This window comes from Neopelma chrysocephalum, unplaced genomic scaffold (genome assembly GCF_003984885.1).
Source record: "Neopelma chrysocephalum unplaced genomic scaffold, ASM398488v2 Primary Assembly neopelma1_382, whole genome shotgun sequence".
Lineage (NCBI taxonomy): Eukaryota > Metazoa > Chordata > Aves > Passeriformes > Pipridae > Neopelma > Neopelma chrysocephalum.
Genome location: NW_020898046.1, coordinates 1,715,143 through 1,730,438, shown reverse-complemented (window position 1 = coordinate 1,730,438; position 15,296 = coordinate 1,715,143). Strand labels below are relative to the sequence as shown.

The 15,296-nt window shown below is 38.1% G+C and overlaps 1 protein-coding gene across 6 annotated transcripts in view; it reads left to right on the top strand.

Annotated features, from left to right (window-relative positions):
• PDLIM5 (PDZ and LIM domain 5) overlaps positions 1-15,296 on the top strand; it is a 126,299-nt gene that overhangs the window by 95,276 nt on the left and 15,727 nt on the right. For all 6 annotated transcript variants that reach the window (XM_027706540.1, XM_027706539.1, XM_027706544.1 and 3 more), the window contains one exon: positions 3,639-3,817. In XM_027706540.1, the coding sequence (XP_027562341.1) occupies positions 3,639-3,817 (179 nt within the window). The remainder of the gene's footprint in view (positions 1-3,638; positions 3,818-15,296) is intronic.

Sequence of the window (15,296 nt, the reverse complement as noted above, 5' to 3'; positions counted from 1 at the left end):
TCAGAAAGTTGTGTTTTCCATATATGTACTCACTCCGATAGAAAAAGGCTGTACTGTGTGATAGGAGTTGTTCTCCATGGAACAACACTGTCTATTATGTCCAAGCTAGCTTATGTAAAAGATAGAGAGGCATCTTTGGCTTGCTTCTTTGCCATGAATCTTTTTGGGACTGTTTTTGCAATCTGTTTCCCTTGAAACTCACTTCCAGAATTATTTTGACTAATCTTCCTATAGCTTGTTAATCAAACTTCTCGGGTTTTCAGGATGCAAGACTGAGTCTGTCAGACTCATGTTTCACCATTCCTTCATTCTTGCACTGCTAAAACTCCTTGCCCAAAGCTTGACAGCAGAGCATTCCCATCTTGCAGGGAACGTTGTCTTGCAGGGATGTGACTCTTGGTTGCATTAGTTTTCATCATGGAGAACTTTCATATTTGCTGTAAGTATTCATCAGCTGGAGAAGGAGTTGTTCAGAGTTATGAAACGGAGTTAAAATGTTAATACTAGAGACAGAAGGTAGGTGTGTCATTAATAGTAGTACAAGTGTTCTGATATCAAAATGTTCTTGACCTGAACCTGACCAATGAGTGTCAACTGGAAAGTCTGAGAAAGTACTCACATGGAACTTGGTAAATACATAAGGTTTATCATTCCTCCCTCAGTTTCCTAGGAATGACACTGAAAAGCAGATGGGAGCTCTCTTCCATAACCTGTTAATGTCCTTGAATTTCAGTACATATTTTTGTCTCTTCAAGTCATGTAGTTTCTAGGTAGTGAAACTTGGGTCATCATTTTGCAATATCCTAGTGAGTTACAAAATATTAGTGGGGCTAATTGTGGGTATTGTACAGCCACTTTGTAGAAGGTAAGTGTGCTTCTGAAAAGATCCATCACTATATTTATAAAGATGGATAAAAATAATTGGAATTTGAGTGTTTCTTAGTGTAGATGAACATAAAGTAAAATGTTGAGGAATTAATTTTGCAGCATGAATTTGAAGTTGAGCATTTCAAAGGTTGAACCTCTCATGAGGGAGACACTGCTGAAGGAGCAGCATGTCTTTGAAAGGAAGACAAACATGGATATATCTTTCTATAGAGCACACTGCATGTGCACTCTCAGGCAACTGTGATTGGAGGCTGTAATTCAGGAAAAATGGTGGTGGCTTGAGTTTATTCAACTCTTGCTTGAAAGAACCAGACACAGAGTACAAAGGATGTCCAAGACCTGTCAGAAGTTTTGCCCTGAGGCCAACATGATCCTCTCTGTCAGAGTAATGGCTTCAAGATTTTCCTTTGAGAAACTTTTTGCCAAAATAGGCTCCTGTCACATAAACTGCGAGAGGTGATAAAAAAAATCACAGGTAGTTTATACCTGGGTTTATAATTGTCTTTTAGTTTGGGGTCATTCGGATTTCACTGAATTTCTAAATGAAAGACGAAGTGTCTCCAATAATCTGTTGCTTCAGCAGATCCCTATATGGGCCATTCACTTAAGAGTTGGACTCAATGATCCTTGTGGATCCCTTCCAACTCAGAATATACTATGAACTAGCATGCCAAGTCATTCACAAGCCTTAGAAATAAACCACAAAAATAGCAATAGTGAGTTTCCAGTCAGCATTGCAATCAACCTTGTGGACATGTGGTCAGTCTGCTTCCTCGCCACCTCCTACCTACAGGGTACCCTTTTTGATTGTCTTACATCTATTTTTGCTTGTCAAGTAGCCTCTTCTGTACAAGACAGCTGCTGACTCAGCAGGATTTCCTTATTTATGATAGATGATTTGTATTATTTATGATTTATGTGTTCCAGACAAAGGCAGTAAAGAGGTGCTAGACTGGAAAAGCGATCTGACAAGCAGTGATGAGTCTCTTGGATGGAGAAGGAGGAAACTTTCTTTTTTTAGCACCAGCAGTGTTAATGAGGAATTCTTAAAGTTGCAGAGGGGCTCTGGCCTGGAATGGGTTTGATGGGTTATGTGTCAAATATACTCAACAGTACAGAAGGACATTTCTGTAACTATGAAATTGCAGGTGAATTTTTTTCATAGTGGAAGCCAATCCCAAACTACCTTGTCATCTTTGACCACTGAGCTGATACTTCACAACAGAGGGTTTCCCTATCCTTTTTCAGTCTGCAATAGCACTTTTATGAAGTGTATCTCCGCTGCTTCAAAGTCTGCTGTAATAAAGACTTGTATCCTAGGCCTTTAAGAAGACTAATGTGTACTTTCAAGGCCTCCATTTGCACTATACAAATGTCTTTTAATATATTTTCATCATCTGAACATAACAAAATGCAGGGTCTTGCTTTGTGCAACACTTTGGGCTTGTGCACACTTTGTATAGAAAATCCATCAGTGTAAGTTCAGCACAGATACCACTGGTACCAAAAGCCTACAATCACAATAGCTGTTACTCATTAAACTGAGCATTCAGATATATTCTCTAAACTGTGAATAATATTTTTTATCCCTTGCCCAGAAGAAGATTCAAAATACATGAATTATTTACCCTGTAAATCTAGAGACAAAAAAAATCAAGGTTATGAACTTGTGTTTTGGCCTCATGTTGTGTTCAAGTTCTTGCATGTTGTATGGGCAAGGCCATATTGTACGTGTGCAGCACTTGTAAAGTAAAAATAGGTCATGGATTTTTACTTTATGAACTTGGCACAATCTATGATTCTGTGAATGACCCCAGTGAAATACGCATGGTGCACATGTGCTGTAAATTTCTTTTCCTTTGATAGAGGAAAGAATACAAGGCTTCTAGTGTGTTAACTGATGGGTTTTCAAATTGTGCAAAATATGTATTTGGAATGGTTTGGGCTGTATTTTGCAACATTGTTGAGTTAATTTCCTGTTTTTGTGGTCCTTTTAGTTTGCAAATGACCTTCATTAGCAATTACTCCTCTACTTTGAATATTTAAAATGAAAATATTTTTTTCCAGCTTCCCAAAAGCAAGTGAGAAATGAAAAGTTTTCCTGTTGGCAGCATAATTAGTGGCTACTTACACTCTATGTGAATTGTGATTAAGTTCAGTTTTCATCATGTATTTTTTAAAGAGCTAAAAGAGTTCTGCTGACCCTTAAAATATAAAAGCAGCTGTAAACTACTCTAAAGAGACAATATAAAATATTGTGCATGTTGTTTAATGAATAAAGAAACTTACAACTCTTTTGAAAAACTTAATCATTAGGGGCAGCACTGGCCCATAGAACAATATTACATTTAATTCAGTCACTTTTAGATTGATGATTTTTATTAAGATGTACAAGTATAATCTGCCTATATGAGTATTTGCCTAGTTTCCAAGGAAAAAAAAAAGGTATTGAAAATGTGTGCGAGTGTACTAAATTTACAGCAAGGGTTCTACTTTAACCTGTATCATGTTGACACTTAATTATTTTAAATGGAAATCGTGAAGGGATTTAGTTGACTATATTGACTTCTGGCAGACATTACTCAAGTGTCAAGTGTCCAGTTGTTAAAAACAGTTTGTGAGTGATGACAGAGCAGTGGGTGCTGCTTTGTTGCAGCAGGGTGAGGGAATATCTCTCCACATCTCCATTTCACAAATTCTCTCATTCTACCAAGAGGCATTTTATTTATTCTTCCCTCGTTTCTGAACAGTGATTCCCTGGAAGCCACCCAGCCCGCTGCTTTTACGGCCACCCCGGCGAGGAGCGTGCCTGCTTGCCAGGACAACGCGGATGCGAGACCTGCTCCCGCCAACACCACATCTGCTGCAGCCCTCAAGCCAGTGGGACCCCTGGGTTCTGCCAAGGGCTGGCAGCCTCCAAACCAAGCAGGTAACTTTCAAAGAGGCTTTTTCTTGTTTTCTTAAAGACCTCTGGATAGGTCAGGAAAACATACTTCACCTTGGGTGTAAAAATAACAGGCTTCAAATGGCCATTTGTGGGTTTTGAGAACAGGCCAGTTTGCTTACAAAGAGGATAAGAAAAACCAATGTAACTATTTTAGTAAACCAATAGCCCTTGTAAGTAACCTCATAGATGTAATTGGTTTCACAAACAAGCAAAATCAGATGTCTCTGACCTCTATTAAAAGCATTTATACCACTCAATTATATATATATGCACCTTGCAGCTTCAACTTGGTGCTTCCAGTGTGACTGTAAATTCAACCATATTCCTTGCTGTTTCAGGGTTGGGAATATCAACAGACGTGTTTTCCAAGCAATCTTTTCAGAAGTAGAAGTTAATTTAAAAAAAAAAAAGATAAAAGAAAAAAGACTAAAACCTTAGAGTGTTTATGTATTTGACATCTGTAGGTTTTATTTGAGCAGGGTGTCAGATTATTGAATCAGTTTGTGTTACAGAGATCTGTGTAAAGGTTCTTGCAAGGACAATTTACATAGGTACTACTTTTGAATGTAGCTTGGTGATTCTTACCCCTTTAAACCCACACCCGTATTGGCCTTTTTAGCCACCAACGCGCTTGCCGTATTGGCCTTTTTAGCCACCAACGCGCTTGCCGTATTGGCCTTTTTAGCCACCAACGCGCTTGCAAGAAACGTGGGTAGAGTCCTTCCCAAATCTTCGTTCGCGAAGCCTAGCCATGATGAAACCCACACCAGAAAGTCTTATGTCTGGAAAGCGTGCTGTTTTCTTTATGAACACTCCTATGTTACAAACATATCTGTATTAAGATGTGTAACATGTGTAACTGTGTAACTGTGTTTTTGTAATATTACACAAAGTAGTAATTTAGGATAATCTTTTAGTCTGAATCACTCTTTGGTGGTGAACTAAACTTGAGTAGTAATTTCCAAGGATCTGGGAAATCTGTATTACTAATTAAGCTTTAGCTCAGATTTTTCTTGGTAATATGAGATGAATAGTCTTGATTCTCTTTCTGACAGGATCTAATATACTAAACAGCTTTATTTGTTTGTTTGCTTTTGTTCTACTGTTAAGGGTTCTCCCTCTTTAAAAGTATATCCAATCCTGAAAAGAAACTACAGAGCTCCTGGCATAAAAATAAAGCAAAAACATAGGGTGGTAATGCTGTGTGTTTTATAATGGCTTTGGTACTTCTGGCTAAATTACTGTTGTGGTTGGTAAAAAAATAGATGTATTTTGGTTGGGACATGCAGTTCAGCTAGCCAGCCTCAAGATGGCAATGCACTGTCATTGCTGTACTTCCCTGTCAAATAGCAAGTCTATTTTTAAGTGCAAGGTAAAGAATTTTTTAATTTCATATTTAAATTTAGATCACTCTAATTCTAGCATTGTTTAACTTCTTTGAGTTAGCTATCGTTATAGGGGTAAAAACCCCAAAGAAAACAACAACAAGAGCCCCAACTCTTTTTGAAGTTACATTTTTGGTAGTGTGTGTGCGTAAGACAAATGTTTGTGGGAATATGATAGTCCTGCATTTTTGTTAAGTCGCTGATTGTGTTCCATGTTTGGCATAACTTTGTCTCACCAAGTGATGAATTATTTTACCTGCACAGAAATCACTTATCAGCTTGGGATTTTGGTAGTTAAACACCCATTTTCAGTATATTGGTAGGTGTTTCACTGCTAAATCCTGCTAGCATACTGTAGTATTAATAGTAGTCAGTTGTTTGAAATAGACTTTTTTTTTTAAGATGTACACAAGAAAGAGAAAGATTTAAAGGGACTAATTAAACTATGCTTGATTCCATACTACTTTGAAAATCTATGCCCATGCTCTTGGATAATGTGAAAAACTGTTTTTTCACATTAGAGATACCAAGTAGGTAGATGAGGGGGAAAGCCAGACAGAGAATTTTTATGCTCCAAAATAACTTACAGAAAGTTTAGGAAAGTCATATCGATAGAGAAGCTGGTGGAAGGAAATGGTCATGAGGATGTCAGCTTTATGCTTCTTGCTGTAGGGCCCTGAGATGCACTACTTAACTTCTGAAGAAACAAAGTTATCTCTCCCTGAAAATATTGGGGGAACCAGAAATAAAAGCTGTAGGAGAAACAGGTATTGAAAACATTGAAAAAATTTTAGGCAAAAAACCGCCTTGATTTCAAGTTGAAGTCTGCCTTATGAAATAATTAGAAGGAAGACATAATCTTATGTAAATGTATATTATATGCTATTAGTAGCAGAAGTATATTGGGAGTATAGTTTTGTAGCACTGATACCAATCACCCTTCTAATGAATACTGTATATAATACCAAGTTGTTTCCATAGCAAAGCAGGCGTGTCAAAGGATTTTGTTGGTGTCTGGGGAAGCTGTAAGCTGCTGATTGATTGTGTGGCATGAATATTACCAGTGATTTCATTAAGTTGTCTGACTACACAGATATGTCATTTGGTAGACAGCATCTTTTTGATTATTAGCTGGAATCTCCCTTTCTTGGATAGGCCATCAGAGAATACCCCTTTTTTGTTGTTTATTTTTTTCTATTAAAAGTAGTATGGCGCTTTTTTTTTTTTTTTTGCTACTATGAAAGTAAGACGGGTTTTATTCTTCTTTGGAATAAATTCTTGATATTACAGGATTCCTAGTGGTTTGGTTGAGGAAATGAGGGATGGCTGCTTCATGCATTATTTTAAGGCTTGAGTAAGAAGCTGGATAAGCAGGATAAAAGCCTGGCTTGACAAATGAACAAAACAAGCCTGATCTCTGGCACACTGGGTGCACAAGGAGTTGAGCAGGTGGGGCAGGCACACAGTGCAGGTGTGGTATCTGCCTGGACAATGATTTCCAAATAACGCATTTGTTATCAGCCTCTCTTGTCTGTGTTGTTGATTTTTTTCTGTTGTTGAAATAAGTAAAATTGTGGCTGTTGCTATGTGTTAAGTGTACAGACTAGAATTTATAATAGTTCTCACTTCATTTTTTTTTTTTGAGCTGGGAAGCTCTACTCACCCACCAAAAGCAGAAGATTTTTACAAGGTTATATTAAATTACAAAATAGAAATTACCCAGAGCATCCTAGCTACATTGCAATGAGTTATTCTACTCTTTGATAACTAACTATTACTCTACACTTATGTAGCATTGATCACCACCCCCAAGGAACCCCAAAGCATTTTCTAGTCCTGGGCAAGGATACATTGCCTGCACAGGAATGGCTTTCACTTGCCACTGCCATGCAGTCACTTTTTGGGTGAAACATAACAGCTGCTTGTCAGCATGCTGTAACACTCACGGCATCTTGAAAGGAAGTGAATAGCACCGAGGCTAATTGAAACTGCCAGGATAATTTAAGAAAGTATAATTGCCCAACAAACAGAGCTACACAAGTTGGAGTTAGTCCACGAGACGAATTGTTGTCATGGAAAAAAGTGTAGCAGGATCTGTGATGGTCAGAAGAGGTCAGGACTTCCAGTGTTACATTTCTCACATGAAATTACCTTCTCTTTCCTGGCATTTTCAAAACGCTGTCGTTAGAGGATGAACTGCTGGGGCAGTGGGGTCGAGAGAAGCTGCGTGCCAGGCACAGCACTGCCAGCACCGCATCCTGCCTTCCAGTACAGGTGCTGTGCAGGCAGCTTGCTTGCTGGGGTCCGGTGGGATGGCAGGGGTCCCACGGGGAGCTGTTACAGCTGGTGGCCAGAAAGGCTGGTTTGCTTCTTGGAAAGGAGGGTTTCATTGTAATTGCTGCCCTTTGTTCCTCCTAGGCTTCGCAGTTGGGTTACAAGGATGGCACGGGGAAGGTTTGCGATGGAAGTGTTCAAAGCTTGCATTTTAAGTGACCGTTTACTGACATGTGACAGTTTCCTTATTCCCAGGGTCTCTCTCAGGCTGATATCACTGGGATATATAATCCCCTTCCAGTAGAGCTGCTAAGGAATGTCAGCATATCCTGCAATACCCACAACTGTCAGTTGCCTAATCCTGAGCCAGCACATGTGTTAAGCACATGCTCCCTTCAGCAGAGGGAACACACTTGGAAGCTGACTGCAAACACAGAAAAATTGCTCCCCAGGCATCTTTGTTTTAAAAATTCTGCTATTGCCTTGAAGTTGTTTTCGTGTATTTGGTAACCTTGCATTTACCTCCTCTGGAGTTATCTTTAGCAATCTTGCTGCATTTTTTTTTATTTTTTTATATCTCATTCCCTCAATAATATTAGAATTTTAAAAGCAGAAGAAAATAAAAGACTGCTCTTAGGTGTGATTTGACATCCTGCTCTACATATGCTGACAGTCGGAGTCTTTGTCTCCTTCCTTGCTACTTATTCTGCTACTTACTTCCCTAAAGGAAATGGGGAAAAACTCTAGACTATACCAAACTGTGGAGTTTGGCCATCAGGTATGAAGATGGGGAGAGGGAGGAAGGCACTGAGATATATTGTGCTACCACAAAATGCCTGCACTGCCAGTAAGTCCTTGCTCAAGGTCCATAAAGGGATGGACTGCAACACTCTGTGTCCTCATCACCTTTGCTTTTCTGTGTTTCGTTTGTAATTGCCCCAGCGTCTATATCAGTTCTGTTGACCTTACAGGCTACTCTGACTGGGTAAGTATTCTCAAAGCCCATCAACTTTGAGAATACTTTTGCATGGAAAAGGCAACTAAGGCATCACCTTCTTCATCAAGTTCTGCAATTTTGTTTTTAGAGCCCTCATATACTAATTTGTTTCATTTGTTGAACAGGAATTTAAAGGCGGGACTAATTATCGGAGTTCAAAAAGCTAGTTGCCCATTGAGGACTGTGGTCTGAACATGGCGAAGAAACTGGAGTAACATTAGTAGTTATTAAGGCAAATCCTTATATTGTTGGTAAGGCCTCTGCTAGAAACAGGTCCCAAAATATAAGAAGGTCTAGTATTTTTCACCAAAAAAGGTTGTTAAAGATTGCTTCTTCATGGTGTAGTTACCATTCATGAAAGCAGAAAGCCTTGTCCATAAAAGTGTTATGATTGACAGGTCAAAACACAAAAGCTTCCTGATCTGGTCTATGGACTGTTATTAATTTTTCATCTAATCTAAATGATTATAGCATCATGTGACAGCAAACCACAAATTTCTTCTTACAAGTTAAGTAATGTGAAGTCACTTAGCCAAGCAAAACCTATTGTGAAACCAGAGTAATTTACAAATGTTACCCTTGATGTCAGTATGAAATTTTAACTCCTGTAGACATGGCAAAAAAATTAATATGTTTCTAAAACTTGAATGTCTATCTATAAGAAGGGGCAGATGGTAGTAATCGTAGTAATGATGCAGAAATGTACCACCTACTTTTTAGAGACATAATGCCCTGGTGTACCTCACTACAAGATCTACTGAATAGAAACTCAGCTTTCTGCTACAAATTTTCTCAGACAATTTTCCTATGATTTGATTTTGCTGAATTCACTAATTCACTGATTTTGCTAATTTTGCACCAAGCTGCACACTTAAATTGTTTGCACAAGTCAGACAGATGCATGTTTCTTTCTGTAGTCATTTAAACAGAGATGAAGAGATTATTTGGCTCTGTGATTATTTCACATGCATCAAGTCAGAACATTCACTGACTTTCAAAATTAGATGCTCATTTTCTTTGATTTGTTAAAAAGCAACTAGCCTCTTGCTATGGACTCATCAGATTAGTTCCTCTTCATTTGCTAGCACTAGCTCAGAGGAGTGATGTGTTCAGATACACAGGTGTATGACATCCAAGAATTATACCTAATAATTGTTCAATAAATGAAAAGTCAGTATTCCTCTGGTAAGTGCATTCTTATCAGTATTCAGTGTTAAACATCAGCTTCATGAAACTGTCAGGTAATCTACCTGAGATTGGGCAGACTTGCTCTCTGGAGGCATAGTCAAACTGTCAAGGTCAGAGTAGGAGCTAAATGCAAGGGAGGCAAAATCTTATCTGCAGAAAGCTACCAAGTGAGGTTCTAAACTGCCACTCCAAAGAAATGAAACACTATTGTACAGGTCTTCATTTTCTCTTTCGCCTTGAGTCACGTTTTCAATAAAAGCAATGCCAGTTGTGCCAAATTTGTGATGGTATGTAATGTAACAAATCACAAGGAGACAGGCTGAGCAAGCCAAAACCACCATACTCATTTTAATTAAGATGCTTTACAGTCATTTACCCAGAGCCTTTCCAGTTGAAAGGCTGGTTACTAACGCAGGAACTATTCCCTCTACTTGCAGGGGTTGTTGAAATTGGGCCGGGGTGGCACCTGTTTTGATTTTCCACGGGTGCATACCAGCTTTCACCCGGCATTTAAAGACATGATAATGGTTTAATCATTTAATCCTTCCCGTTCTGCCTTTAATCAGCAAAAGGAGTTTAGCTATGACTGTGTTTCCAAGACTCCATAAGAAACAAAAGAACAACTATGGAACACAGGGGTTCCAGGTTTTTTTATGGGGTTTGTTTTTGTTTTTTTCTCACCTCTTACTTGTCCTGTAGGATTCTCCATTGAACTTGTGTGATTTCATGTGGGCCTGGGAGTGGATGGGATGTTATATACAGCTACTGCAATGAGCTGACAACCAAGCTTTTCAGACACATTGCTTCATCCAGCCATCTGTTTGGTTTGGAAGGAAGGAATAGGGAGATTTCCTACACCACAGATATATTAAGAGAAGTCAGAAAATTGGATGTATGAAGCTCTATATTTTCCATTTATAATACAGTAGTTTGATAGAAGTGTATAAATCACTGAGTTAGAACACTTTAAAATGAAGTTCTGACACTCCCACTGCTTAAAGTAGCATTGTTATTTATAGATATTACATGAAGTCTGATGTTATGTTTAAGTGAGCGTTAAACAGTTCAGGCTGTTGTATTGTTGCTACGCACCGGAGAACCTCTGTCAAAGTGACTTTGGCACCACTGCGTATCCGCCTTTCTCCCTTTGTCTTCCAAACCTTTCACCAGTGTTTGCAGTTATCCATGTGCTCAGCGATGGAACAGCCTATTGTTAGACGAACGAGGGCAAAGTCACACTGGGATTTTTAAAAAAAATTAAAAAAAGCCAATTCTTTACCTTGCCTAAAAGATTGTTAAATATTAAACTAGCCATACCAAGGAGTTTAGTGAAAGCAAACACCGTGGGTTTGCTAAACTTAAACCTAATAAAGTAGAAAGTTAATGGTCAGGTACAGAGTGTTTTCTGTTTTAGAAAAAAAAAACAGTAATGACAATACACTAGTGCAAATCAACAGTGCTTTAGAATGTTTAATTAAAGAGAGCGAAGGTGGAGTGAAGCCTGCAAAACTCCAAAATCTGGCCACAGAGATCTTTTCATGACTTGCAGAGAACCCAAACCTCTCTGGCACTTGGGTCAGAATAGCTTCTGCTGGGGTGTATAATTCTTATAAATTATTTCTTTCATTTATTAACTGTATTTATTATTATAATTTTAAATCTTCAGACCACCCACAGAAGTTGCTGTGCTTTGTTCTGTTTTAAGCAGCAAAGGTGCCAACCAGAAAATACAGGGTGAGATTGTGTCGTGAGGAAGCTGGAGTGGTTTCCTTTCCCATTCCCATGCAGTCATTATTCACAATTAAAAATGTGCATGCACTACAACAGATCTTGGGTACGAGGGCATCTCCCCAGCACTCTTTAAGAACAAAGCTGCTGATCACATATTTAAAATTTAAAAGGCAATGTATAAAACTCAAACCACAGGAGAGCTCAGACTGATTGCCAAGAGTTGAGAGGTCTTCACTTAGGTTGAGTGTAATGATTTGGACCTACCTTGACACTACTAATGTACCCTGGTAAAATCTTCTCATTGCAAGAAAAAAAACACCTGCACCAGTTTTCTGGGCCTGATGTTTTTAAATCAAGTGGTTGTGTTTCAATTTGAAAGATTTCCAAGAGAATAGGGAAGAGAAAGTAGAGGAGGAGAATATGTGAACTCACAGACTGTCCCCTTCCTCTCTGTTTGCAGTAAAAACATCTCATCCAGTACTGTTAAACTTCCTGTTTAAGTATAAAAAATAGGTGGGGAAAATCAGTGTTCATTCTAAACAAAAAACAGACCTAATTTGAAATTCTCTAGCTACAAGAGGTTGAATATTGTTGGAAAAAAATACTGAGAATTCATATAGATTTAAGCAGGGAGTTAATAGTGGGAGGCTTTAAAATCAAAAGCAAACCAACTAAACAAAAATGCCACCACAAACAAAAACATGCTCTTGGGCTGCAGTGGAAGTAATGAACCTCTGGTAAAATTACTGAAGTGTTAAAGGGATGTTTGTGGCCTATGGAATGACAAAAGTGGCCAATAAAAGCTGTCCTCTTGCTGGTGTTCAGAAGGGAACAAGGAAGATAAAAGACTGAGGCAAATCAAGCAACGAGAGAGGAATAATGATCTATGGTGAAAGAAAAATAAATCTAGAGAACAACTGTAGAAGGTTTACAAAGAATCCAATATAATAAATGCAGTGAAATAGATATGAAGGTATTTTACAGAGTATGGATCTGAAGACAATGGAAGCAGACTCATCTTTAGGAAGAAAAATCTAAATGGAAAGAAACTTGAGTCCTTGCTTTCCAAGGATTTTTAGGCAGAAGGCAGCTTCTTCTATCTTAATTCTCAGATGCTGATGGCATCTGCAGTGATTAATTAGATATTATTCCCATCATAGTAGACCAGATAGTGACAGAAATTCACAAATGACAGTAGAAAGCCTTTTAGAACGTAGTTTTTGTCCAGTGCCCAGAAATACTCTAGCAAATACAGAATGATCTGAAGGCTTAGGGCTTATTTGTTACTCCTCTTACTCTGTTGGCATTGTGATCTCATAGGAGTCCTACATCTGCTGAAGGTCTGGGCACTGAGCTTCAGTGCACTGCTTTCAGTGGAAGTGGAGTGGGTCTATTTCCCTTTGCTGATCCTCAACACCAAATGCCCAGCCTGGTTTTGCTTAGGTCACAGCTTTTGCTTAACATGATACTGATTTGTGTGGTTTATATTACGATTTGCTTAAAAGAGAATTTTTGTTTTAACATGGTGGACTATCTCCTTCTCTCCTTTTTTAGTGTTTTAAATAACTCAGAAATGACTGATCTAACAGCTTTGTAGAGAAGGTTTACATAGAGAAATTCTTCTCCTGACCAGCAGTAACTTTGAAGTTAGGTAGTGTTCAGAAAAGCATCATTCATAAAAACAGCATTAATGAAAGCTGTAATGAGACCAAAGAAAAGGGAACAATTGTGATGTTTGTACTTTTTTTTTCCACTTTAAGCAAGCAGACAGACTTTTTTTAACAATGCAGTGCAAATAAGCTAGCTGATGTGTCTGAATGGGCTTTGGGATTCAGTAGATAAACAGAAATTAGCAATGCTGCAATTTGATTTATGGCAAAAGCAGTCTTCAAACAGATTTGGTTTTAGTGTGTATTGCTGTATTCTCATGAAATGGGATCTGAGAATTGGAAAGCCATGTGTGATGACAGAGGAGGAAAGTGCTATTAATCAACACCACTTTTGCTCATGTCTTCAAAGCCGTTCTGCCACCTTTTTCATTTTTGTCTGTTCCTAAGTTTTCAGCTTAGCAGGCATTTATCATATAAACTGAAGTACAGTAGCAGAGTGACTTGTTCAAGATAAAGTGCTTCTATTCCTACTCAGAAATGTTGAATGTTTCAAGAGTAAGATGTTATTTTTTAAGGACATTGCAAATTAATTAGTTATACATTAAATATAATGAATAACCTTGTATTAAAAAAAACAAAAACCAAAAACAACAAAAAGCAACCCTGATGAACTGTTATACTTTTTGCTGCTGCAGATTCTGAAAAGGATCCAAAACTATGTCAGTGTTGAAATGACCTGGTATGAGAAAATTTGATGAACCAACCATTTAAACAAAAAAAAGGTGTATAAATATATTGCTTCTTTATACACAGAAAGAGCAAGCAAAAGTAGGTTTTGAGCCCATATCAGCAGGTTAATACCAAGCGTAATTATAGTACAAAAGTATTGGTTTTAAAAAGGAGTTCTCTTCCAGCTGTGTTGCCTTAGCCTGCACATGAGTAGAGGAGGGGGTTGTTAACTAAATTTCGTGGTATTGTTTTGATTAAATTGTGTAGTGCTTGGCTATCTTACTTCTGTAAATAACACAGTATTGGCATTTCTGCTGGATTTTCTGTAGATTCACATCTTCTCTGTGAATTAGTATGCCACTTCGAGACCCCTGGTGGCCTAGTTATTATATGCCACTTCTGTTTGAGCAGGGAATGCATTGTTTTGCCTGAAAGGTGTTTGCAACTTTTCAGTAGGACAGAGGCTGATCAGCATTACATTAATGGAGATAATGAGAAAGAATTTTTCATCTTTTCCCTGCAAGATGATAGGAAGAATGAGAGAGGATGAATAGCATGAAGATTACCAGCTCCACAAACTAGTTTTTTTGCAAAGCTACATACCGATGCCTTGACCTTGGTGTTGGAGAGCTGCATCTTTGCAGCAGAAGCATCATCCTGCGCTGTCTGATGTCTCAGTCACTGCTTCGTTGTTTGTCTCTGAGTTTCCATTCGAATCTTAATTTCACTTTTTGATTTACAAGGTTTAGCAAGGCTGCACTAAAGCCAAGACACCGAGTAAACACTCATGGTTTCTTTTGCCTGTGGTTACAAACAAAAGGCTATGGAAATGTGGGGGGTTTTATAGCGTACTTGAAAAAGAAAAAGGTATCGCCACTTGACAGGAATAACTGCTCCCATGAACTAATGTTGCCGTAGCTTTTACGTTACCAAGGTACGTATATCAATAGAAGAGAAAGAAAAGCAGAGGACTGTTTGTTTCTTCATTACCCTGGGCAACAGTATCATCTGTGCCTTTCATTTTTGTAAATGCATTTTTCGAACTCCACAAAAACTTATGTCTATTCTACAACTCTGAAAACCTGAGTAGACATGGATGTGTGTCTTGTGTACATTTCTGAAAATGTCAGGGTTTTATTTTTGTCATAACTTTTATAAGGAGGATGTGAACATGACCTTTGGAGTGCTTTAGATTGGCAGAATCCAGTGATCTAGAGTAGTGTATAATTTTAATTTAGAAATATATTTTCCTTATACAGTACCCTATTTTAAGTTCCTGTACATGTTGTATTGAATGAGTACTCTTGTTTAACCTGTTAGTAATGATGTATGATCTATTGCACTCAGTGAGAAATGTTTTGAGTAGGTATGTCATACTCTCCTGCCTTTGTTCATACACTGATATTCTTGGCTTCAACTTTTCTATCTAAAGCAAAATAATGCCTTCACAGGTTATATATTCTTTTGCCTAACTTCTTCAGCATGCTGAAATTTGTCCACTACTTCTACAAGTTAACCAAAAGCATTCTGTGTTATTTCACAGATGT